Source organism: Hemiscyllium ocellatum, chromosome 21, assembly GCF_020745735.1.
Source record: "Hemiscyllium ocellatum isolate sHemOce1 chromosome 21, sHemOce1.pat.X.cur, whole genome shotgun sequence".
NCBI lineage: Eukaryota > Metazoa > Chordata > Chondrichthyes > Orectolobiformes > Hemiscylliidae > Hemiscyllium > Hemiscyllium ocellatum.
The window spans coordinates 52,103,558-52,131,025 of record NC_083421.1 but is presented as its reverse complement, the minus strand read 5'-3'; the positions used below and the strand labels follow the sequence as shown (position 1 = coordinate 52,131,025).

Sequence of the window (27,468 nt, the reverse complement as noted above, 5' to 3'; positions counted from 1 at the left end):
CCCAAAGAGAAGTTTGAAGGAGTTTCTTAAAGGAAAAGGGAAAGGCTTAGGGAGAGAATTATAGTGCTTGCTTCAGCTACTGATAGTGGAACAAATGAAATACGAGATGCAATACAGTGGGGGAATAGTGGGGGTAAATAAACATTTCTGGAGCTCTTCAGCTTCAAAATCATAAAATCAAAACTCATCAGAACATAAGAAATAGAAGCACTATTAGGCCATACAACCTTTTGAGCCTATTCTGCCATTTTGTACAGTTTTGCATGACCCTAACTACATCTGTTTTTAATCTTTTCATGAGCTGTACCTGCCCATTGGCAAGGCCAGCAATTATTAACACTCTTAAATGTCTTTGGGAAAGTGGTGGTGAAAGTCGCCTTCTTGAGCCACTGCAGTCCATTTAGTATAGTTACAAACACTATGCCATTAGAAAGGAAGCTCCACATTTTTGAGCCAGCACTGTCATCATAACTCTTGGGATATCCAAAAATCTAAGTTAATCTATCAATCCACCTTGAATTTATTCAACAATTGAGCATCTGCAGCCCTTGGTATGCCGATTCCAACAATCTATAATCCTCCGAATGGAAAACGTTTCTCCTCATCAACTGTAAATTGTCAATCCCTTATGCTGAGTGTTATGGATCAGACCAGACTCTCTCAAAATATATTAAGAAGGTAGGCTAGCCCCTAACTTTGACATTTGAACGTGGCACTTTTTCTTATTTTAAAGGCAAATGTAAACTATTTGACCTTAATGAAAACGCAATTTATTTAAACATTTTAGTTAAAACACAACCAAGGAAAAAAGAATTTAGAATAACGTAATTCGATTGAAAAACTTAATGAAATAACAGATACAGTAACTATTACTAATTAACTGTTACAATATAGTAACATCCCACAAACACACACCTTGGCGAAAAGGCAAATTCAGAAAAATATATTTGTCTCGCAGGTAACCCAACAACAGACAGAATTCTCAGTTTCTAGCTAATACCAAGAGAGGGTACCACAGCTTCTACCTCTTCAAGCCCACAACAGCAACTGCTTAAAGCTGAACCTAAAAACTGGCTACACTCAGCCAGGCTGTTTCTTTTGTTCCAAACTTCAAACAAAAAAACCCTTTCTATTCCAGTGACCTCAGTAGACTGTTCGCTACCCCTTCCTTACAACCTCTCTTCAAAGAAAACCAGGACATGAGACTGTTCTAGACTCCCCAAGGGAAAACACCCTTCCAGCATCTAGTTTCAAAAGCTCCTTTACAATATTTAAAGCTTCGATTAGATCACCTTTCATTCTTCTAAACTCATACAAGTAGTTGATTACGTACAAGTGTTTTTATCAACATTTCGATGTTTGCAATACAATGGCATTCATTCAAGGTAGAATTGAAACAAATGTTTAAGTTATTTTGAAATTAAAAGTGCCTCAGGGTACTTTGTATACAGATTATTATAGCTAATGCTTCAAAATGAGAATATTTAAATATCAGAGCTGTTCTGTGGATATTTAGAACTTAATTTGATTTACTACTGTCACATACACCAAGGTATAGTGAAGTGTTGTCTTAAGTGCTTTACAGACAGATCCCACCAGGGTAACAGAACAGAGTGCAGGATATGATGTTACAGCTGCTGAGAAAGTGCAGAGAGAGATCAAATTAACATTGAAGTGGTCCATTCAAATGTCTGATAACAGCAGGGAAGAAGATGTTCTTGAATTTGTTCACACATGTACACAAACTTTTATATTGTCTATCCAGTAGAAGATGGTGGAAGACAGTATAATGGGAATGGGAGGGGTCTTTTATTATGTTGAAAATGTGCTGCTGGAAAAGCGCAGCAGGTCAGGCAGCATCCAAGGAGCAAGAGAATCGACATTTCGGGCATGAGCCCTTCTTCAGGAATCTTTTATTATGTTGGCTACTTTTCTGATGCAACATAAAATATAGGTGGTCAATGGATGGGAGGCTGGATTGTGTAATGGATTGGGCTGTGTTCACAACTCCCTGTAGTTTATTTTTGCCTTGGGAAGAGCAGTTGCCATACCATGCTGTGATGCATCCAGGGCACTTGTATTTAGATTATTATAGTTAATGCTATAAAATGAGAGTATTTAAATATCAGAACGGTACTTTGGATATTTAGAACAAGATAGGATAAAGAAAGAGAAACAAATCAATTGAAACTGCAAAATCAACAACAAGGATTTGTGTTTATATGATCCCATTCACTCTGAGGATGTTCTAAATAGAACTACAGTCAATGAATTGCTGTAGACATGATGGTAGATAACCAAATTGCAAGGTCCATAAAAAGCAATATAGCTAAGTGATTAGTTGTTTGTTTTGGTTCAGGGGAAACAAGTTGCCTATTAACACAAGGTTAACATTTCCCAAAAGAATTGTGTGCAACCAGCCTCATGCTCAAGTCAACAGGTTGGGGCCAAATTCATGAGGCATTTACATTTTCTTTGTTTTCAAACATTCACCTGCTCCCAAACCCACTTGGGCTCCTCCAGGTTAGAATTCCCTATGCCTCAAAGTCACTAATGATGCAAATCCAAATTATTCTGGAGAGTTTTAAAGTAACTCTATTAATTGTATTACCATAATAAAGTGTGGCATTTCATGAATATTAATTAAAAGATTTTCTTACAAAAGTCTTGTGCAATCCACTTAATCTCATAGGGTTCAAACTATTTTGATCTTTTATACAGCGTCTAAATTACAGCACAATGCTTTAAATTTTATTTTTTAAATGGCTGTAAATTTGAATCTCATTGTCTTCTTGGAGAAGTTATTTGATTCTACTAATACATGAAAGCACAGAAATATCTATTAAACCCTTACAAAATGTTATCACCAGATAACACTTTGATATCTCACTTAAAAGAAGATTCTAGCATTTTATGTTGGGAATTCACAATATGAAGTTCACATTCCAGCTTTTATAGTGGTATTGTGAATTACTGTATCACAAGAACTAGTAGACAGCCAAGTAAGTGTGAGTGTTGAACTGAAAGTGAACATTGGTTAAAACAAGCTGAAAATGTGTTGCTGGTCAAAGCACAGCAGGCCAGGCAGCATCTCAGGAATAGGGAATTCGATGTTTCGAGCATAAGCCCTTCATCAGGACAAACAAAACAATTAACACCTCAAAAACACCAAGAAACATACATATTTTAATAACTGCTTGGTTTTTAGAACTTTTGTTTGTTAAAAAGAGGTACAAAATCAAAGCTCTTAGTCTTGTAGATATCAGGACTGAAATGCATGAAAACCAAATTTTTGAGAGGAAAGATCAACTTTCAGATCATGGCTAAAAAAGGATCCTGATTAGTTTGACTCTGGTTAGCATGAAGTTGCAGCAGGAACTGTAAACTCTCTTAGTTAACTGATGAAATTCAAACCAGGCAAGTCAACTCTGATCAACCAGGATATTGTCATGAGAATAAAGCTGGAACTGACTGTCTCCATTGATCTTTCAAGTGCCATATGTGGATATATTTATACTGCCTACAAAGAACAGGCCCTATGTGTAACTAACCCGTGGCTTCTAGAAAGCGCAAATGAATTACACCATGAGACCAAATTATAATCTTAAATTGTTTTTTGATATAATTCTTAGCATAGCCAGAGTTATTTAGGAAATTCCTCCCACAGCAGAATCATATTTAAAGTTAGATACTGTGTTCAGGGCTGTGCAGGTACATTTGGTTTAGCATGATCAGCAAGTTTCCCAATGCAGACAGTCAAAGCATGTGTTGTTTGACACAGTCCACCAGTCATTGGAATATACAATATGCACACCTGGCAACACATTGGCAATACTCATTCATGTTGTAGGCAGAACATCTTCTTGGATTGACAATGGCATCCTATTAGTAGAGTGCAGCACTCATATGATTACTGCAAAATAGCAGTGTGAGATGGTTAGCTTCCCCCGTTGTTCAAACCTTTATAATGTTTTTCCTACCAGAGTATCCAGAGAGTACAATTTGTAATTATAATTTTTGATAACTATGCAAATAGGCCTCTGATATCACTGTGACCTCAGTGGTCATGTATGAGAAGGTCCAGTAAGAGGTTAGACCCAGCTTAGCTTGGAGGCTCCTACTCTGTCGCCTTAACAACATACACAGTATAACACTTAATATATATTTATTGCTGGGAAAAGATCTGGCCTCGGCTTGTAGCAATACTCAGAAAACCCACACAGGAAAATGATCAAACACGGTAAAGTGATTGACACACCAGTCTAATGAAGACAGTGTTTTATTCTAAGAATCTGAAGAATCATGAGTCAAAATTAAGTAAACACAAGGCAAAGCTGAACAAAAAGGGAAGAGGAGCTTAGAAGAGGTCAATTGTTTATCCAAAGTAATGTGAAATACTTGAAGACACATCCAGTGCAGCTCAGTAGTCACTGCCCTTTCCAAGTCCTTTTGATATGGGAAAAGAACTACTGCTCTATTATTAAATTCAAATCTACAAATGCTTCAGTCAAAGTCCAAATATATTAAAACTAATGCAAAACAAAATATGAACCATCAGGCCAGACTTCATTCTGGGATCTGAACTGTCCAGCTGAGAGTGAATGTTGTTGATTTGAAGTTTGGGAGTCTTGGTAAACTTCTTTGAAAACCATATCAGATTAGATTAGATTCCCTACAGTGTGGAAACAGGCCCTTTGGCCCAACAAGTTCACACCAACCCTTAGAGGAGTAACCCACCCAGACCCATATCCCTCTGACTAATGCACCTAACACTATGGGCAGTTTAGCATGACCAATTCACCTGACCTGCACATCTTATAGTGTGAATTAATTCATGTGAAGGTACAGCATTGAGATATAAAATGTATAGAACCTGCCATGGCATATATCTTGATTTATAGCAGTTAGAGCTAGGACTAATCTTTCATCAGTTGAGCCAGTGTATGAGGCAGCTTGTGCACACGGTACAAGTTTGGAGTGGGGAGCAATTGAACACAAGAACAAGCCACAGTGCAAGCCCATCAGTGAGTCGTGCCCAAAGGAAGGTGTCTCACCTCGTAATAAAACCACTAGAAACAAAGAAAAGGAAGGAAACACCATTTTGAAGTACTGGCATTGCAGTGCAATAAAGCAGCACCTGTAAAAGAAGTGTCAGCAAAGGGTGTTTTGTGCTTCGATTAAGGCACATTTGCCCTTTCAGCAATTTTGCAACTTGAACAAAAAGTTTACAAATTATCTTCATTTCAAAGGAGAGTTCTGCAAAATGAATAAGAAAATGTAGATAATATGTTTCCTTGGTCAAGTGAGTGTTATTGCCCTTACAACAGAAGTTGACAAATGTACCAGGATTTAAAATCAAGAATTTTAATACTAAATATTTTTGAGGCAGGAGCAGCCATTTCTGTGGTTCCTGACACTTTAGAGTTTCTTAACACTGTGTGTTTGATCATCAAAGTTGAACAGTCAGAGTGGGTGGGGGAGGGGGGTCCTCGCCCTTCCAGTAAAATGCTGTTTAAAGCAACACTTAGATATAATAGTGAAGTTATTAAACAGCCTATTTATGTCTTGCAGAACCAGAACAGATCATTGTTGGGCATATGTTCTACTACGCTTTCTACGGCAATTACCAGATGTTCTAAGCCAAATTTGAAGGCATTCCAAGTCAAGACGCCGTCTATATTCCACTCAGTGAGGAAGTTCCATGCTTAGATGATGATTACATTTAAGTTTGTGAATTCTTCCTCAGTATTTCCAAGAACATGAGTCTTCATCTGTTTAGAAGACTAAATTACATTTTGTAACAATTTCCCACACATTTCAGGCCAAGGAGGTTGAATGATATAATGTAAGGAACTTAGTTTTTCTAAGAATTTGAGCAGTATTATAAACCCTCTTCAGTTGGTTTCAGGTATGACAAATCTCTTCTTTCTTCAAAAACTTCCTTGCCAGCAGAATATCCTGCAAGGTGAACGTGTTGAAATTCATTACTATATCTGGTTACATTATTTCCAAACGTAGATTTGTGGTACCTGACTCTTTAGTTCTTGATGCAGCATGTCAAGATTCTTCTGACACTCCTCTAAATCAGACAAAGCTGAATCCTTCTCCTTAGTCTTGAGGCAAGGCCAGTTTTTATGGCCTGCAATACTAATGCTATCCTGCTGCTGCAATCAAATGGTGATATTCCTCAGCTCATCTTCAATGGTGTAGATTTTCTCTTCAACAGAAGAAATCTTGAAAGACATAAAATAAGACCCACCTATTTTCATCCTGTTGTAGCAGCTAGTGGGCATCATCCTTTTCAGTGCTGTGCCCTATGGGCTATTGTTACTTACTTAGCTTCTGAAAACAGTTCTGGGCAAGCTTTCCTACCATTTCCTCCTATTCACTGGCTCACAGAGAATTATAACATCTCCTCAAAATTTGATTGCCTGTAAAATGGACTTTGGTGGAGGGATATAGTGGAAGCATATCCAGTCTTAATTAAAATATCTATTGTTAAGTGTTTTAACTAATAATGTTAAGAAAGATATTTAGTTGAAAGTTGGAAAAGTTACTTTGGTTAAGATGTAGTCAGGTTTCACAATTAGGTAAATGGACCTCTGGGGCGAGCAGTGGTATCAATGTGATCTCAGTGTGAAAGTTATAATAAGATGTTAAACACTACATAGCTCAGAACCTTGTCCTCAACAGTCTTAACATCATGCATATTACAACAAAAAGTATACAATAACAAATACAAAGAATTTGGCATGGCTTGTATCAGCACCCAAAATAGATACCTGTGGCCAAAGTGGTAGTATTAGGGTCTTCCATGCATTTGTGTGACATACAGCAGCAATAATTTCATCAGAGTAGCGATTATTATGCACAAAAAGTTTGAAATGCTCTATTGTGGCATCAAGCTTTCAAAGTGTGCAGGTGGCTAGGACCCTATTATCAAGGGTGATGATAGGCCGAAATTCTAGATTGTGGAACTGTAGGAATCCCAAAATAAAACTTGACCTGTGAGTATAAGCTTGCAATTGTTAGTACTAGGAAATGTCTCAACTGGCACATAACAGTAAGGAATTCCTTGTTCGACTATTCCATTTCAAAGATAAATAAAAGAAATGAATAATCTATGTAGGTTTCTTTCTGAATATACAAGCATATGAACAAGCGTGGATCACTCAGCCCTTGTCTGACATTCATGAAAGCCAGTTCAATACATTTAAATTGCTCAAATATTTAATTTCCCTATATAGAAAACATCTGTATTCATAACCCCACATAAAAGATACAAATCTTTCATTAACCTTTTTGAAGTGACAAGCAAACTGTGAATTTACCACTGCTTAATGTGAGAACCGTAGAAAGCAATCAAGCAATAATAATGCTATAATAAAAATATTTGGGTATTGTCACCAAACAGCTATTGAAACTGCTAGACTGTTTTCAATATAGAGGGACAAAACAAGCAACTTTTTTTCAATTCTTAAAAGACAGGCTATTTAATTAACTTCAAAGACTGAAGTTTTGAAGACCTTTTATGCCCTGCACAATCATTTATTTCTCCACAAAAAATATAACTCAGACACTGTGGAATAATGCCAGATTTGAACTCTGCACTGTTCTGTCTCCTTTCCCTTACTCGCAAGGTTAGAAATGGAAGAGGGGACCTCTAGGTCCTCATTCCACTATGGATTATTAACAATTGGGTAGTGCGTAGTCTCTCAAGCTCTTTCATTTTGAGAGACATCACCTCCCTTTCTTCCAAACCGCAGAGTGAAGAAGACTCAATTTACTCAGCAAAAGAACAAAAAAGACATATTTTCCAGTAATCATTTGTTCTTCAAAAAAGGCAAAATATAGAAAACATATTTTGCTTCAGTGAATTGATGCAAATAATCTTAGTTTGATTCATATATGACTTGAAGAATCAATAATATGGCAAGATAGTCAAAATAATTCTGAAATGTTGCTATCTCTTTAAGTTAACCAGATTCCCTCTACATGAACCAAATGCAATAGCTCCGAAACTATTGTTCTATTATTGTGAAACCTTCTACTTTTTAAAGAAGCTGTGCTTCAATTTCCAAATGCATAAAATCCCTTGAAACATTGCTAGTGGTCACATTGATTTTTGTAAGTATCTATTAAAAATGTAAGAATTTTAATTATTATACTACTTGTGCGGATCTATTCTCTGTATCAACATATTATTTCCTTTTGACTATACTTGATTACCTAGTTTTTAACTTAGAGGTGCAAAATGTACTTTTTAATAAGTCACTAGAAGTTGGAAAAATATTCAAGCAGGTTTGGTGCCATTCAGCAATAGCAAATGCCAGCTCTCACCCGAGCACTAATTACTGATAATAGCTACAAAGGTTTTGTGGTATCACAAGAGCTGATAAATTATACTTATAGTACACAGGTAGCATTATTTAATTATCAAACAACCTCATGCTGCAATTACTGTACATAGTCATGTAAGAACTGAGCTTCTAAGACTCAATTTTAGTGAAACAACACAGGGGTTAACTTCACAAATAAGATTTTGGCAAGGCTGAAATCCAACCTCTTCCATCGTCTCCTTATTGAAAAATTGCCAGGTTGAAGGCCGCTCTCACGAACCTGTTCCCAAAAGTAGTGTAAAAGCAGTTAAACCTCTATGAAGACAGACATTAATTTCTGTGCACTAAATTCATCAAAATTTATCACATCTGTCAAAAAACAAAAGTCATATATTCAAGGGCTTAACATCACATGGTGTAGTCCACAGACATGGGACCTTTAAAGTTGTACTATTCTATGATTCTAACAAGGAGGTCTGAACAGGTGAATTTGAGTTCAGTGGTACGTACAAAGGATTTGGATTATTTTGGCTAAAATTTGGAGGTCAACTTATACAGTACATATATAACAAAGTAATGTTCTTTAGTCAAAAGACAGAAATCTATTTTTACACAAGATTGACTACTATAAAGTACATTTGATATCAGCAAGCATACCTCCTGTGTTATCTTGCACTATGTCCTTGTAGTTTTCTTTCTTTTTTGTTAAAGAACTTCATTCCCAAAATAATGGTTACTGAGTTTTTTTGTGGTATCAGAAAAACTAATAAATTATGCTCACGGTACAAGCATTATTTAATAATAAAAATTAATAATAAAAGACAATAACCAATAAAGCTATAATGTCTTTATTTCTTCAAACTATCCTCTTTTCTTGGTCTTGGAAAAACCCTCCAATTTTTCCATTTTCTGTTCCCTCAGTTTTCACCCTCATATTGCTGTCAGTACTATCAAACAGCCGAGCAATTATCATATTACTATGTTCTTTGATAAGCTGATTCTGATCAGATATGGTATCTAATCCCATTGTTGATTCAGCCTTTAACAATCTCAAAGCCACGGGAGGAGGCCACTACACCAGGAAGTCACCGTGCCACGATGGTAGGTCAGCACGCAAATGCCAGGACACCGCTGAGGGAGGCTTGGAGGTTGCTATGCTATGCTGGGAGATTGTTCTGGAAGGGTGGGAGGTTGCATCTCATGCCTGGAGGCTGCTGTGGGAGGCTGGGAAGTCACTACACCATGTCGGGAGACCACGGTACCAGACTGCTACACCAGGCAGGGAGGCTGCTACGGGAGGCCACCATGCCAGGCCAGGAGACATGGTCAGAGGATGGGAATCATCGCTTTCCAAAGACAGGGATCATTGATCCTTGCCAAAGGACATTGTCAAAGCCTGGGAGTCAAAGGGGAAAAAAAAGAAGGAAAAGAAGAATACTAGGCAGAAGAAAAAGAGAGAGAAAAAAGATGAACAGTGGACGAGTTCTGGCTGGAGCATCTTCCTCCACTGCCATCTTGCCTGTTTGCTTCCATTTGTATACTATGAAGTGCCAGGAAGGAAGGAACATAGAAATTTGGGGATACCCCTTGATTACCAGTTAGAGACTGTGATTTCATTAAGCCAAACTTGAACTGCATTACCTTCCATACTCATACGACATGCCAATTGCACACTGAAAATGGAAAATGGCTGTGATCGCATCTGGAGTGAGTGGAGTTATTCTTTCTTTTCCATGTGAGCATGCAGACTCTATTTATGAGAAATATGAGGTCATTCAAGGGGCAATTATATTAATCAGGTCCCTTCATATTACAAATTGAAGTCATCTGTATGCATGGGAAACCCGCATATGAAATGCGTGTAGTGCTCAATTGTGTGGGATACACAACCTGGTCACAAGCAATCTGAACCATGTCATTAGACATTGCAGACTGAATATAGTTATTCCTATGAAGCTGAAGCCATCACAGGTGACTTCAAAACTGGGACATGTGGCCATAAATAGCAAAGACAATCCAAGATCACATAGGGCACAGAACTGACTTCCTTTCATCTTGAACTTGTTCAGTATTCATCAAAGTTAAAAATCATACAACACCAAACCTATTGGATTATAACTTGGTGTTGTATGATTTGCAACTTTGTCCACCCCAGTCCAACACCAGCACCTCCAAGTCAGTATTCATCAACGTACTCTTGTATGCAATGTTGCCTCTCCTGAACATATGGGGTGGGAGGACAGGGTACCAGTAATCATACAGCATTTATGTCCTCCTACCATACTTGCATGACATGGCTTGTGCCATATTCATAGGAATAAGGTCTCTACATCAAAGGCCCATGTAGAGTTATTTCACAGCCCTTCTTGTTGGAGTCTTCCATGTCCCTCTGTATACAGGAGTATGCTAAACCATCTTTATATATGTATGAAAAATTTTTTACTCTTTTACAAAAGGAAAGAAAAAAATTAGAAAAATACAAAAATGCAGAAAAATAGAAATAATGTCACATTATTATACGACAGTAATGTTAACAATAAACTACCTACTACTCTATGGGATACAATTGTCTCATATTTACTTAACTCAAATTAAAGTAAACTTGAATTAAATAAAATAGAATTAAATTAAATTACAACTGAATTAAATCGAATTACATTACATTACTCCACATGCCGCACCTCCACCGAAGCTCCCATCCACAGGAGCAACAATTATTATATCTGTATTTACTAGGCCATAGCCCACCCTCCCCACCCCCCCAATCCCACTCCTCATATCCACCCATCCCCACATCCACCCCCCACTTTCTTAAGACCCTTTCTTAAACTTTGCTAACCTCTCTAGTGCCACATGGGCACTGTGAAGGATCTTCAATTGCACAGCTTGTGCTTTATTGCATATTGAGATTTTCTTTACATTCTCCCATATCTCTCCTCATGTTTCCAACAAACATTCTTCCCATAGCTCCTGATTCCAGATCCCGTGGAGTTTCTCTAGATCCCCCCAGGTGCTCCCTCTCTGCAAACGGTGTATGGTACTAACCGAGAGAGCGCCCCCACATCGGAGCACTCTTCTCTCTACATTCTACTTGTAAGACTGTGCCAAGAACGTGATCGTCTTCTGTATATAATCCCTTACCTGGAAGTATCCAAAAAGGTCCCTATTAGGAATCCTGTATTTCTGACTAAGTTGGTTGAAAGACATCAAGACCTCTCCCTCAAATAAACCCAATCAGGAGATTCCCTTACCCTTCCATGGTTTGAAGCTGGAGCCCACTGACCCCTGCCTAAATCCGAGGGCTCCCACTAATGGGATGAACAGGGAGGTCTGAAGCAAATTTCTCTCACCCTGTCGCATTATCCTCCATGCTTTCACCGTATTTAAGATAATTGGACTTTCACAATGTTCAGCCATGGATCTCATCTTGTCCATAAACAGTAAACTGAAGAGGGGACACCTTGCCTGCAAGCCCTCAACATCAAGCCATATCAGTCTCTAGTCCTCATGCATCCGGTCATTCACATATGAGAGCAAGGTGCCTATTTGGTATCTCTTCAGATCTGGGACATCCACCCCCAACACCAGCCCTGCCACCTCCTCCACCCTCCCCCCCCCACCCCCCAACCCCACCCCCATATCCTGTAGACGTTGCAGCTTGGCGAATTTAATTAGGGGGTGCTTATGGCACCAAATAAAAGAACATTCATTTTAATCAGGGCTATACGGTCTAGCCACGGTATGGGTAGCTCCTTCCACCACTGCAAGTCCTGCTTTATCCTCTCAAACAATTGTACAAAGTAGCTCTGTACAGCTGATGGAAGGTAGGGGTAATAAACATTCCCAGGTAGAGAAAATCTTTCTGCAATCACCAAAAAGGAAATTGTGTTCTACCCTCCATCTCTGGCACTTCCACCAATTCTCCCATGACTTCCGACTTTGTAAAATTTAACCTGTATCCAGAAAACTGCCAAATAATATAATTTTTTTATATTAGCCGGGGTACAGACTTTTCCGGGTCAGCCAGAAATAGAAGGACATCATCCACATAAAGAGTAATTTTGAGCTCCCCAATTCCCACCTTTGGTGCCACTATTTTAGGGCCCTTCCGGATGGCAGCCGCCAACAGCTCATTTACCAAGATAAACAGCAGCGGCGAGAGAGAACATCCCTGTCGGCTGCTTCTCCCACATTAAAATTATTCAATTTGATGATAACCGCCTCTATATAATATTGCCAACCACCTAGCGAAGGCCGCCCCCCTCCAAGACCAAAGCGGTCTAGAACACCAAAGAGATATGGTCACTCCACCCAAATGCCTTTTCTGCATCCAAGGTGACCACCAAAGCTGGAATCAATCTCTGCTGACATACTTGCACTATATTCAATATCCTCCTGATATTATTGGAAGAGCTGTGACCCTAGGATACAAACCATCTGGTCTTCTTTGATAATAGCAGGCAGCACCTTTTCCAACCTCAGAGTCAGCAGCTTGGATAAAAGTTTGAAGTCTACATTCAACAATGAGATAGGTCTGTACGACACACTGTCCTCAGGGTCCTTCCCTTTCTTTCAAACTGAGGAGATATTGGCATCCATTAGGGAGGGCGTAAGGTAGTCCTGGCTATACAAATTACTATACATCCCCAGAAGCCGTTCAGCTTACATGTGTGTCCTTGTAAAACACACTAGTGTGTTTTACAAGGTGGGCAGCATGGTGGCACAGTGGTTAGCACTGCTGCCTCACAGCGCCTGAGACCTGGGTTCAATTCCCGCCTCAGGCGACTGACTGTGTGGAGTTTGCACGTTCTCCCCGTGTCTGCGTGGGTTTCCTCCGGGTGCTCCGGTTTCCTCCCACAGTCCAAAGATGTGCAGGTCAGGTGAATTGGCCATGCTAAATTGCCCATAGTGTTAGGTAAGGGGTAAATGTAGAGGTATGGGTGGGTTGCGCTTCGGCGGGTCGGTGTGGACTTGTTGGGTCGAAGGGCCTGTTTCCACACTGTAAGTAATCTAATCTAATCTAATCTAGGGTACCCATCTGGACCGGGTGCCTTGCCACCTTGGAACTGCCTTATCGCCTCTTGCACCTCTTGTGTCGTCAGAGGTGCATTCAAAAGGGGGGCCTGCTCTGCGTTATACCGGGAAGGTCCAGGTTGACAAAAAAGAATTCCATTCTCGCTACTCGATCCTCACCGCCTTCTGATTCTGCATAGAATTCCCAAACTCTGGCATTAATCTTTTTCAGCTCGCTAGTCATGTTACCAGTTCTCTCCCTAAAAGCCAGGTATCTGCCTGGCTGATCTTCATATTCAAACAGCCTTTGCTTTGCAAAGGAGACCCTCTCTTCGCCACTTGTATGAGCACTGAGTCCAGAGCAGCCTGAAGATCCATGACCCGCTGTAACTTTAATACAGATAGTTATAATATGCTGACTTGGCTGCTTTCAGCCAGGCCTCAAGCATCCGCTGCTGTTCCCCTACCTCTTTCTAGTTGTTGAATATGAAATAATCAAATACCTTAAATATGCCTTGGCGGTCTCCCACAGCACCGATGAATTACTGGCTGTACTCCCATTGATGTTCCAGAAAGCCCTGAACTCCCTTGAAATGTACTGGACAAAGTTGCCGTCCCTCAACAGAAACAGATCCATGCGCCAGTGTTATGTGTTTATTCCACTACCCTTGGTCTTAACACCCAAGTACACTGCTGCATGGTCCGAAATAGTTACGTTTCCAATCCTGCAGGCCAACACCAAGTCCAATAAAACCGACAGATAAAGAACATAGCAATTCTTGTGTGGCATTCATGTGGATTGGAGTAAAACGCAAGATCCCTCCCATTAGGGCGAAGATACCTCTCACATACACTAGCCCAAACTCCTTACACAGTCCACTTGCTTCCTGGACAGCAGAGGTGTACCCTACAGACCCGCTGGCATCCTGTCTACCCCAGGGTCCATGAGGTGATTAAAGTCTCCTACAATTGTGCTGCGCACCCCAAGCGTTATTAATTTAGAGACTGCGCCAATTAAAAATTTGAGAGGATGCGCTGGGGAATATTCAGGATGCCATACTCTTCTTCATGCACCAGAGCTTGAGAATGATGACCCGTCCATACTCATCCTTGATTTGATCCATCACCTGAAATGGGAGCTTCCTTCATACTAGTATGGCCACTCCTCTGCTTTTGGAATTGAAGGAGGAGTAGAATACCATATTGTATTCCCCCGCTGTAACTTCTGATGTTCCCTATCAATTAGGGAACATTGCAGCACAGCAATGTCAACCCTTTCCTTCTTAAGGTTTGAGAGCACCTTTTCATTTTAATGGGGGAATGGCTTCCTTTTGTGGTCCAGGTGCACCATCTGAACAGATTGCTAGCCAAGATCACACATTATAGCCTGCAGTCCCTGGAGAGGAGAGGCCCATTCAATGTGCAGTGAGTGGAAAAAACATAGACTTTACAAAATCTAAAAACTATTTCTATGAATACTACTAAAACTAAACAACTAACCAGTATGCCTGACTTAAACAAATACACACTTAAACGACAAAGCTCCCCCTTCGCCCATTGGTGACATTTACTCCCAACCTTCCAGCCACCCTGGAACTTTCCAGTTAAGGCTGCGCCCCAAACCTAGGCAACTGGAAAAAACCATATTACTTAGACTCATGAAAGTTAACAATGGAAGCCCCCCCCCCCGGACATATCTCAACCCCATACATCTGTATAGCAAAGCAGTAGCCACCCTTCACCCAGAAAAAAAAGCACAGTAAAACAACAAATAATTACCATATGGATACAATATTAAACAAACCAAATTTAGAACAAAGAAAGAGAAGATAAAAAAATTATGCTATTGTCTGCAAACATCTTTTCCTCTTTTCCCCTCGGCCCAAGGCAATTATTTCAGAGTTCACAAATTCTTTTGCTTTTTCCGGCGAGTCAAAGTTATGGACAGATCCCCCATAATTAAAACGCAGTATTACTGGGTACCTCAGAGAATAATGAATATTCAAGTCTCTTCATTTTTTTTCTTAACATCATGAAAAGACTTTCTCTTGTTAATTATGGCCCCAGAAAAATCCTCGGAAAACATTATTTTCAAACCCTTATATAGCAGGGTCTACAGAGCTCTTCCCAGTTTTCTGGCTGTTTCTATTATTAACTGTTTCTTTTTATAGTGCTGGAGTCGCACTAGGACCGAACAGGGGCGTTGACCCGACCCAGACCTGCGCATTGCGATCCGGTGAGCCAGCTCCACATTCACCCGGCCCGACTCAATTTCCTGCCCCAGCAACTCTGGGAGCCACTTCTCAAGGAACTCAGCCAGGTTCTTGTCTTCCTCACGCTCTGGAAGACGCACTATACATAAGTTTTTCTCTAACCTCGATTTTCGAGGTTGTCGACCTGTTCTAGCAAAGCCCGGACCTGGCCTTCCATGGTTCGGATCCACCCCTCGGAGTTCTCCGTCACAGTCTCCGACGCTGCAGTCCTTTGCTCGACCACTGCCACGTGTCGACCCAATGCCCCATCTCCTGCTCATGCTTTGTCAGCATGGCAGTCATCGGTTCCAGCACTGTTTTGAATTTTTCAGAGTTTTGCAAACTCCTGCTGCTCCACCGAGCTCAGAGGCGCCGCCACAGGAATCGAAGCAGCAGCTGGAGGTGTACCCAACAGAGTCGGGGAGTGCCCTGTCTGCAGCTCTCCCCTAACTCCTTTTCCTTTATTCTTCTTCATCTCAACTCCAAAGCCTCCAAATCCAAATTCAGAAGGTTCTGGGTGTTCTGCCTACTTTATACTGAATTTTTTTCTCAGGGGTGGCTAATGGCAGGGGGAGTAGGAGCCCACCTTGCTTGGGGTATGGCACAGAGCCCAACACAGCAGACTGTTTCGAGTGCCGCCCAGCTTAAATCTCCCTGCTAAACCATCTTTTGTGAGTGATGTGAATCCTGACTGCTCACATTACGAACAACTTATTCTGTTTTTGATAATTCCCACACAGGTTCATTGGGAGCAAGACCAAAGGATCCAGCCACAGCAGGGGTTATCATCATTGCTGCTGCAGTGCAACAGAGGTGCAGAGAAATTGAGAATCAACAGATGCCCCAGCAAGTGAAATACTACAGCAACCTCTAGTAGATGCCAAGCAGTCTCACATGAAAGTATCAAAACTGAAGGTCCCTTCAGAATTTACAATATGTACAGTTGACACAGCAGCTAAGTAGTGAGGATAACAGAAATAGCTGCAGAGGGATATCGACAAATTAAACAAGTGGGCAAATATTTAACAGGTGCACTTTGGAAGTATGATTAAAGGAACTGAATATTGTTTAAAATGGAGGAAGACAACAGAAAACATACAGCAAAGGTATTTGGGAGTTATCGCCCATGAATTACGTAAAGCTAGCATCCAAATTCAACAGATAATGGGGAATGCAAAAGGAATATTGGACTTTATTTCAAAGGGAATGTATGAATGTTTTACTCTAACTATACAAGGAACTAGTTATACCACAACTAGAATACAGTGAACAGTGTGGATCCCCTATCAAAGGAAACTTATACTGACATTGGGACAGTTCAAAGAAGGTTCACTAGACTGATGCTAGGTTTAGAGGGACTGTCTTAGGAGGAGAATAGGTCGGGCCTGTACTTATTAGAACCTGGAAGAAAGGTGCTCCTGTGGTGCAGTGATTGGCCAGGAGTTCCAGATTCATGTGCCACCTGCTCCTGAAGTGTATATTAATGTCTCTGAACAGGTTGCTTAGGAAAATATCTAGAATTTATAAGAATGAGAGGAAATCTCACTGAAACATATAAGATCCTGAGGGGACTTGACAGGGTAGATGTGGAAAAGTTGTTACTGCTGCTGGGAGAGTCTAGAACCAGAAGATGTAAAAGGGGTCACACATTTAAGGTAGAGATGAGAAGGAATTTCTACTTTCACAGAGTAGTGAATCTGTGAAATTCTTTACAGTACAGGGCTTTTGATGCTGGGTCATTAAGCATATTCAAGACTGAGAGAGACAGATTTTTAATCATTAAGAGTATCAAGCGTCACTGGGAAAACTTGGGAATGTGGATTTGAGAATTATCAGATCAGATATGATTTAATAGAATGACAGAACAGACTCAATGGACTGATGGCCAATTTAAATTCCTACTCCTTATGGTATCATTATGGTCTTATGGTCAACTGTACTCAATTCTTCCAGATGAGTAAGGTGTTGTGTCACTGCAGACTGAGGATATCCTGTCACAGAACTATGTAAACTGTTGCAGTGGGATCTACATTATGAAGGAGTGTGTGATCATCCGATCCCTGTAGCTGTTAAAGTGACTGTTGAACTTGCATGTAACTGGCTATGTCCAAGGAGCCACTGGGGACATGTGACATTTCTTAATCCCTGACCTACAAATGTACTCAGGCTGTGAGACCAATGCAACCTGTGCCAGATCATACTATTTTATCTCATTTTCCTATGACTAGGGGTCAATGTTGCAGCCTGTGCAATACACTTTGTCAACAATAAGGTGCATAGTTAATGAGATGAATTTTGGGGAATAGTTTCAGAGAAATTTTACAAGGGCTTACTGAGAAAACCCCTCCATGAAATTTGCCAACATTGACACTCTACTAATTTCTGGTAAAACTCAGCCCATTATGTTTCAGATGATCATTAGAATCTATAGTGTTCTCTGTTTCTGTCAAATTCTATGTAACACTTCCTTCTACAGGTGGGAGCTTTTATCAATAGAGACCATTTCCAGTTCAGAATGTGCAGGAACATACCACATTCTACATTGTTTCCTAGATGCTGGTTGGGTAAATGTTTACAGTGGCTATTTTATGATTATTATGTAGATAAATAGAATGAGTAATAATATAATCTGATAGCCATTGCATAGCACAGAATCTGAGTCTTGCTAAAAAGATATTCTGTCAAAGTTTCTCATCTTGCATTCATAGAAACAATTTGAAAGAAATACCAGTGAATTGAGAAATAACAATATTTTATACTGTACAAGAAAAACTTGTTGGTTGATTAGCAAATGGACTCACCAGGTAGGTGATAACTGACAGTTTACTTCCAAGCTTTATTTAAATCTCAACCAGACAGGTTAAATCTAATTGGTCGTTGCATTGCCCTGAGAAATGAACCAGTGAGTGGCTGTCACCAGCTTTGTTACTTATGAAACAGGCACAATGTGTACACATTCTTTCTGTCTTCAATGAACAGTGGGTTAATAGCGTATGGCATACAAAGATGTAAAACCACAAACCTGTCCAATAATCTTAAAATTATTTATCAGCATAACTTTTAGTACACGCAGTATTATTTAGCAAGTTGGGTATGTTAAGTACCTTGCTGGTTGAAACAACTGAAGGAATATGCTGTTCGAATCAATCTGCCAGTCACTGTAATTTACAGTCTACAACACTGTCACTGAAATTCATACAACATATAACTCAGTTGCTTTACAGGCTTGCTGACCACACCTTTTTAATGGCAAAGATTATTACTGCTTCAACTGAATACAAGCAATATAAAAGAGTTAGCTTCACCTGTTAGTCAAAGCTTTGAGATACTGTTCACTGGAGATGGACTGGAGTGTTTTCAGACAAAATGTGACTGCCTTAGAGTAGTCATTATTCAACAGGATGGCTTGGATATGCACTTTTACATAATCCAAGTCTGCATGGTGAACAAATAGCCACCACCCTATTTATGAAGTTGCCAATAAGACCAAGCTTATACCATGTGGTACTATAGGAATCCCAAGGTGCATATCGACCATTGAAAATAGACTTGCAGTAGGCAGTTGTACAGAACTGCAAGGCTGCTTTCTCAACTGGGATGATCATTGAAATGGCGCACAGTTGATTGCTCCATTTCAAAGGTGAATTTAATGATAGGGTGAAGTCCATTCAGACATGTAAGGAAATTCTTATATGCTGCTATGGATACAATTATCACCTACACATCGGAAAAGTGCAAGTGGTAGGAGGTTATGTATTATTATAGGAACATAGGAACAGAAGTAGGCTATTCAGCCCCTCAAGCCTGTTCCACCATTCAATGAGATCATGGTTATCTGGGGCCTAACTCTATACATCTGTCATTGGCCTGTATCACTTTGTATCTTTGCTTAACAAAAAATTGTCTATATCAGATTTAAAATCAATAACTGATCCAACATTCCACTAGTGTTTGTGGAAGAGAGTTCCTAACAGCAACCACATTTTGTGCGCTGAAGCATTTCCTAACATCTCTCCTGAATGTTCTGGCCCTAATTCTCAGACTATGCCCCTTACTTCCAGAATCCTCAATCTTCTTTTCTTTTTGTGTTAATATCTTGAAGATTTCTATCAGATAACCTCAGAAGCCTCTAAAGTTCTAGACAAAATAGTCCTATTTTTTATAATCACTCCTCAAACTAACCATTAAAGTTGTAAACCTGCATTGTACTTCCTAGAGGCTAATATATCCTACCTAAGATGTGATGCCCAGATCTGCTAACAGGACTCCAAGTGGGGTCTAAATAGGGTTTTGTATAACTGCAGTATAAATTCTGCAATGTTGTACTCCAGTCCTCTAGATATAATATCATTCCATCTAGGACATGTTTTTCATGAAACCCAAAAATGTTTGTGAGAGCTGGACCAAGCAGGGCATCCTATGGCAACACCAACTATTTGGGCATACACATTGTTGATAAAACTGAACTTAACTGTGTGAGTTGTTGAGTTCTACACATTCAATGAATACTGACTGGCAGGTCTATATTGCCATGATAAAATGCTGCAGTGCAAATATCTATGGCTTCCTTGAGCGATACATTGGTGAACAGGCTAGAAATGTCAAATAATCAATGAACACAACAATGTTATCGATATGCAAATCCTGTACGCTCTTTGCAAACATGCAGGAATCCTTCACCATTTTTGTGGGAAACTTGCTCAGAACTAGTTGTAACAATTCATCCAACTATTCAGCCAGTTCATTTTGTGCAGAAAAAAAATCATAGATGAGATAGGGAACAAAAAGACATCACTTTTATGTGTCTTAGGTACACATAGATACACAGGCACAGTGATAGATGAAGAGAAAACCTGTTGTATAAATAATGCTGAAATCCACACATTTTGGCCAACTCAAATGCCATTCCGTTTTAGACTTTCAGTAAAATAACAAGTCGGAATTAAGAAAATTGTTTTTAAAATAACTGCAAGTTAGCTCTATAATTGTTTTCACAACTGTTAAAATGTGTGTGATGGTGCATATTTTATTGAAAATGTCAAACAAATTCTAAAAATTACTCTATGCTAAATAAAAATTTGAAGCAGCTGCCTTACTAACCAACTAGCTGTATGTTTTCATTTGACTATTCTGTCTGGTTTCTGGGTGACATAGCCCATCCCAGCCCTGAATACTGCTCCAGGCAATCAGTTGGATTCTGTGTTTAGTCTTTGATCAACGCTCAACTATCAGATTAGCATATGCACACACTCATCCTGCACTTTATCCTCTTAATAAACTTTCAAACTCCCCCACTGCTGTTCGACAGAGCAATCATCCACTGCCTGAACCAATCCCCCACTCATTCCACTGCTGAATGCCAAGTATGTGTGCATGCTGTGTAATTGCTCTTTGACTATTCCTACAGGAGCGATTCCTACCCGTTTGATGCAGTCCATTTTTGACAGCCGTTCTAGGATCAGCTTTGCCCATAGTGTATTGGGAATTTCCTGCAAAGCAAAAGAGAATTGCAAAGAGATGAGAGGGTGAATATTCAGAGCGGAGTTCAAAAGGAATTCCAAAGCCCCTACATGATTAGGCTGAAGGAGAAAAGTGAAGAGAATCGGCAGGCACTTTTTTTTTGACAGTTACTGGGTCCCATGGGGCTGTTGGCTCGAGACCCATGGTCCAGCGCAGTGGGAGTGTGGACGCACTGCCTGCTTGTGGTGGATCATGCTGCTTGCTTCCACAGCCAGTCTCTGCTTCATCCCTTTGAAGTGTCACACTGACAGAGGTTATGAAAGTTACAAACTCATTTTGTGTAGTCCTGCTATACAAGGCAATCTTTTAAAGTTGTTTTAGGCTTTTTAGAAAATCTGGATGAAAAAAATTAGTAAGTATGTCCAAATTGGTTAAGATTTATGTCTACCATCTGGAGCTAAAGTATGGCAACTTTTACAACACAGAAGATTCACAAAGAACATCCGACAGATGCAAAGAACAAACAAACTAACAAATGTAATGGTCAGTCCTATGATTGGGTTATAAAGTTATATTTCCTGACCTTCATTGTGTTTCCAATTTATACACATAACATAAAATATGTAAAATCTGACTGATAAACATTGTAACAGAAATCATTTTAATTATAATCTATACTGATGAAGTGCAGTTTGATTCCTGGATCATTACCTTGAATGCCCCTCCCCACACCACCCCGACAATGTTATTTGTTCTCAACTGTAATGACCTTTCCATGAATTTAAATATTTCAATGAAATTACTTGATCATAGAAAAGATAAAATAACGTTGTTGCTTGAGTAGAACTTGTGTTCAACTAGTTACATTGTTTTCTCTAATTTAAATGTGAAGCAATTTTAATTCCTAACTTTAAATGTCACTACATTGTGTTAATATTGTAATGCAGATCCTTTATGACGAGAACAAAAAGAAAGTGCTAATGCATTCATTCATTTAAAAGAGTTTAAGAGAATTTTATCTTAAGAAATGTTAGGGCAGATTCAGGGTCTTGACAATATTGATTATGGTGAGAAATCTGGGACAATCTGGGAGAAGTTTAGCATTGCTATCTCAATATCGCAAGCAACTAGCTTCACATTTAAACAGAGTTCTGACCATTCAGGTGACATTCTTTTTAGGCAGTTAAGAGATGCCTATTGAGGGGAATTATTGCTTGATGTCAGTCTAATTAATTGTTCTTCTCACTTCATTAATATGCAGTTTCCTATCCTACCACTCAATGTACGGAAACTAAATGCACAGAATTTTCAAGTTGGAAATCTGTGTGGTATCTGGTGGCTGCAGCTCACTTCATGCTCCTAGGAACCTCTATTCTGGGCAGCCTGTACCAGCACTTCAGGGCACACTACATGGGCAGCAACCACATGGACCCAACATCCATGGACCTTGGCACTTAACACTTGCTAGCCTTTCGCATGATGATAGCACATTTCCAATCCACTTACAGTACATTTCTGCACTTAAAGTTGCACTGTAGGATGCACTAGCAACTATCATTGGAATGCTCCTGCAAGGACACTTCGAGCACTTCTGGCTGTGAGCTGACCTGGATGCTAATGGCATTTTGCCTGTGACCCCCCCCCAAGAAGAGCTATCAGACTCACAATATAGCTGCAGGAGATGGGGCACAGATCTCATGCGGATAACATAAAACTGCAGAAGAATGGAAATTCCCTATCCATCCTGACAGACCTAGAAGTTCTGCATGATCCATCAGGAGCTGACAACAGGGTTAAAAAAGGAATCACGTCTGAGGCTGGCCTCACGAGTACATGGAACCATGAATAGTGGATCCACATATAATGAAGATTAAGTATACTTGTGTACTGCCTTGCTATTTAGCGCAGACACAAAGCCAGGAAGTTGGCATGTTTGTCAGCAGTCCTCAGTTAAGTCAGAGGAGATCAGTTAAGTCAGTGCATCCTGGCACAGTAAGTGAAAAGTAGTCTCTGATCACAGTCCTGGGACTTGGACACAATCAGTCAATTTGAGGTGGTCAGATTCAGGATCCTTATGTGGCAAAAGGTGAGAAACCGAATATCAGGCAGCCTAAATGGCTTGGATTTCCCTACTCTATCTTGGAATGACAGAATGAGGGATGATCATGGGTGGCACAACTATTAGTGCTGCTACAGATGGGGTAATAATGGTGTGTTATCCCAAACAGGTGAATAGGCAGCACAGAGTTAGAGAGAGGCTTGAGTTGATTCAGGAGCGAGGAAAGATATTGCATTCAATAGTAAGTGTGGTAGAACATAAACCTTGGTGGGAGGTGTGTACAGTCATAGAAATAAAATGAATGTGAAGAACAGAGTGAAGATGGTGGCACTTATCTTGGTGGAGCAAAGAAGGTCACTTACCTCTTTCCCATACTTTGGGTATTTCTCCAGACAACTGAGACAGAATGGCAATGGGGTGACAAGATTGGACCAGGCTCACAGGATCAGATGTCATGGCTTCACCTGCTGCTCACACAAAAAGAGGAGAATCCTCCTCTATATAATCCTCTCCACAAACTGTGCAGGGCAGTTCAGACTGACATTGTTTACCCTGGTGTATACCAGCCTTTTAAAATGGCACCAGTATGAGGGTACTGATCCATTGCACATATCACAGTAGTGACAAATTCTGGGTAAAGTAAGTGGTAAAGTCAGGCTGGCAACAGACAAGAACGCCACCACAGTGATGGAATAGCTAGTTAATGAGGCAAGTTTGGGATACTAACGTGAGAAAATTCATTAGGTCTCAGACAGAGATAACCTCCATGAAACTTGACAGAGTCAACAGAAACAAAAAAGTGGAATTCAGCCCTTAGGAACAGAAAAGATCAAATTATATTGATCCCACTGAAAATAGATCATTTGTCTTTCATAGATCAAGATTGATGGTATTTTTAGTGCATTCAGTGACACTAACCATTGCAGCCTATCAACTTACAGAAATGTGTAGAAAAACCAAAAGCATATAAAAAACAAAATTTTCTCAAAACTCGCTAAAGTCACTGACAGTCTAAACATGTCTGGGAAGAATACAAGGCTCATTTCCTGCAGAATCTGCTGTTCACCTACAATCTTCCCAAACTTATGCACACAATTCGTTCAAAAGGGTTTAATAAAATGCCATGGCCATACAGAACAATATTCTGGTTGTACATGTACCTTGTTGATTTTAACCCTACTGCGAATCCTCTTGCAAGGATGCCTGCCCTGAAGAAGGTTTCCTCCTCTCTCTACAAGAGAATCTCAGGGAGTCTATGCTACTTTTTCCTTACCCCCACCCTCCTCTAGCTTATCTCTCCACGCTTCAGGCTCACTGCCTTTATTCCTGATGAATGGCTTTTGACCGAAACGTCGATTTCGCTGCACTTAGGATGCTGCCTGAACTGCTGTGCTCTTCCAGCACCACTAATCCAGAATCTGGTTTCCAGCATCTGCAGTCATTGTTTTTACCTCGTACATGTATGTCTGTCTGGAAAGATATGCATAAAAAGGGCAACTCTGCAGATCACTTTCACAATACCATATTGTGAATATTATGTTTTATTTTTTAAATAAATTATTAATGCAATATATATCTCAAATTATAAAATAGTTAAATTTAAATCTGAAGTGTTAGTTAGCCAAAGGAATGTCCATCAAGACAATGCATGAATGCACCCAGAAACAGTATAATTATCTGCCCAGTATATTAACATGTTAATATTTTTGTTTATGTCTTTGTGAAGCATTTTCCCTTAAGACATTTTCTTTGTAATGTAATGCAAGTTCTTGTTGAAGTAATCAACTTTGAAGGACTTGGAAATTAGCTCTTCCTCTTTTAAATCATTATTTCTGAAAAGATTCTTTCTCTACATCAAGCCTGACTTAACTCCCGTACTGAATGGTCCCTTTTCTCTCCATAGTCAAAATTAATGTTAGAAAAGTATTGGACATCCAAAACTTTAAAGCCCAGGAAAGGGTATCATTACAGCCTGACTCACAATTACATTTTTTCAAATCAAGAGTAGAGTACTAAGAATATAATTAATGCCCCTGTTGCTCTTTAAGGAGCTGCATTATAATCATTTTTCCAGAGCTATTATCTCCCTTGTGCAGAGTTTTACTCCTTTAATTAGCATTGAGTAACCCTACTCATTTTTATCCACTTCCACACTAGAGTAATTCTTAAAATGAATTTAAATAGGCAATATTTATTTAAAAAATGAAATAAGACTAAACTCCCTCAATTGAACCAGGACTCGGTATAATGTATGTTAAAAACAGCAATGTCAATATCACAACATATCCACAAACTACAGGGGGAGCAATCAGTTTAGCCAAGAGAATAATCTAAGTGACTGCTTCCATATCTCTGTAAACATTACATGTTGCCAAATGCAAGTTGACTCATAACCCATGAACTGGTCAGAGTGTTGCAATTGTAATCAGCATTCCTGCGGAAAGCAAGGAGAAGCTGAAGGATACAAGGCAGAATTTGCAACTAACACCTAAACAGAACAAATGCATCTGTGGCCCATCAAGTCAGGATTCTTGTTCACTTGTGACAATCCTGAAGGTCAAACAGCTCACATGTATCAAACAGCTGACTATGTATTAAAAACAGCCACAGATGGTATGTCAGAAATTACGAGTGCTAATAAAACCATGTGTCTCCTTCAAGAAAAATTGAGCAAAAATATCGAAGAGAATTTATTTCCCATTAGTCATTTAAATTTGAAAATCCACTTTACTTTAAATTAGTCTAGCATGTGCAAGAAAACATGTAGTCAGCTTCTCCGTTGCAGTCACCAATTTCTAACATCTACTATTTGAAAACATGAGCCAGCCTTCATTGCTCAGATATTTGAGTACAGGAGTTGGGAGATGGTATGTTGAGGTTTTACAGGATGTTGGTGAGGCCTCTTCTGAAGTACTGTGTCTAGTTTTGATTGCCCTGTTATAGGATGGATGTTATTAAGCTGGAGAGGGTTTCATAAGAGATTTACCAGGACGTTGCCAGGAATGAATGGTTTGAATTATAAGGAGAGGCTGGATAGGCTGGAACATTTTTCACTAAAGTGTAGGAGGTTGAGAGGTGACCTTATAGAAGTTTATAAAATCATGAGGGGTACAGTTAAGGTGAATGGCATATTGTTTACCCTACAGTTGGGGATTTCAAGTCTGGGAGTATATTTTCAAGCTGAGAGGAGAAAGATTTAAATAAAACACGAGGGGCAATTTTCTTTACAGCGTAGTTCACGTATGGCATGAACATCCAGAGGAAGTGGTGGATGTGGGTACAGTTACAACATTTAAATGACATTTGGATAATGTACATGAAGAAGAAATGCTTGGAGGGATATGGGCCAAGTGCAGGCAGGTGGAACTAATTTTAGTTTGAGATTATGGTCAGCATGGACTAGTTGGACCAAAGGGTCTGTTTCTATGCTGTATGACTCTATGACTCTATATACATACTTAAAATGGCTACAGGCAATTTATCACAAAACAACATCTTAAGTAGTGTTACTGTACCTTATTTCTGTTGTTTAATCTGTGAATTATGTTAGCGACTTCAGATTTTCCATTTGCTAACATGTTGTCCAAAGTAAGAACATTTGTATTGATCTTGTCACATAGCAATTTGGCCTAGAGAAAGGAAAATGCAAAGTCTTATACATGGGGAATATTACCAGAGATCTTTCAGGCTTTTGGAATAACTGTATATACTTGCGTATAGGTCAAATTTTGAAGATAGTTTTTTTTTTAAGCTGAAATTTAAAAAGAGCTCGACTAATACACGAGGTATTGTTTTCAAAGAGATGAAATTCATGCTTGGTTTGAGTCAAAAATGGACAATCAAGAGCCAGATCACTACATAAAATAATAAGCAACAGAAGGAAAAAGAATTATGATCATTATTGAATATTTATCTACAAAATAGATAAAATGGGAAATTTACCTTCCTGGCAGCCCCTGGTCTCTGGTTCTGGAACATTCCCTGTTCAGGTCGTGATAAACCACCTGGTAAACCGACTCTGCAGGTACAGCGGTCACCCTGTACTGTCGTACCATTACAGTAATTCTGAAAACCTGGAGCACAGCGTGACAGCTGACAGACTGGAAGACCCGGAACGGAATAGTTTGGCCAACAGGCAGGAAAACCGAGCGAAGTACAACAGGTAGGCACACTGACTCATAAATGTTGATTTGTGATTGTGAAGAACTATGGTCAACTAATACATGAGTTATATGGAAAATACAAGATTATTTGAGCCCAAAAATATGGGGGCAACTTATATATGAGATCGACCTATACATGAGTATATACGGTACTATACGACAGAGATACTCTAAAATAGGAG

General features: G+C 39.6%; 1 protein-coding gene across 2 annotated transcripts in view; it reads right to left on the bottom strand.

Moving 5' to 3' along the window:
* Window positions 1-27,127, bottom strand: part of ak8 (adenylate kinase 8) — a 159,149-nt gene extending 132,022 nt beyond the window's left edge. The window contains exons 1-3 of one of the 2 annotated variants that reach the window (XM_060841099.1): window positions 27,066-27,127; window positions 26,639-26,752; window positions 21,025-21,093 (exon numbers count right to left, since the gene is read on the bottom strand). In XM_060841099.1, coding sequence (XP_060697082.1) covers window positions 21,025-21,093; window positions 26,639-26,752; window positions 27,066-27,101 — 219 coding nt within the window. In that variant the 5' untranslated portion in view covers window positions 27,102-27,127. Of the gene's footprint in view, window positions 1-21,024; window positions 21,094-26,638; window positions 26,753-27,065 lie in introns of those variants that run through there. The other variant, XM_060841100.1, reaches the window with a different exon arrangement.
* Window positions 27,128-27,468: the final 341 nt, after the last annotated feature.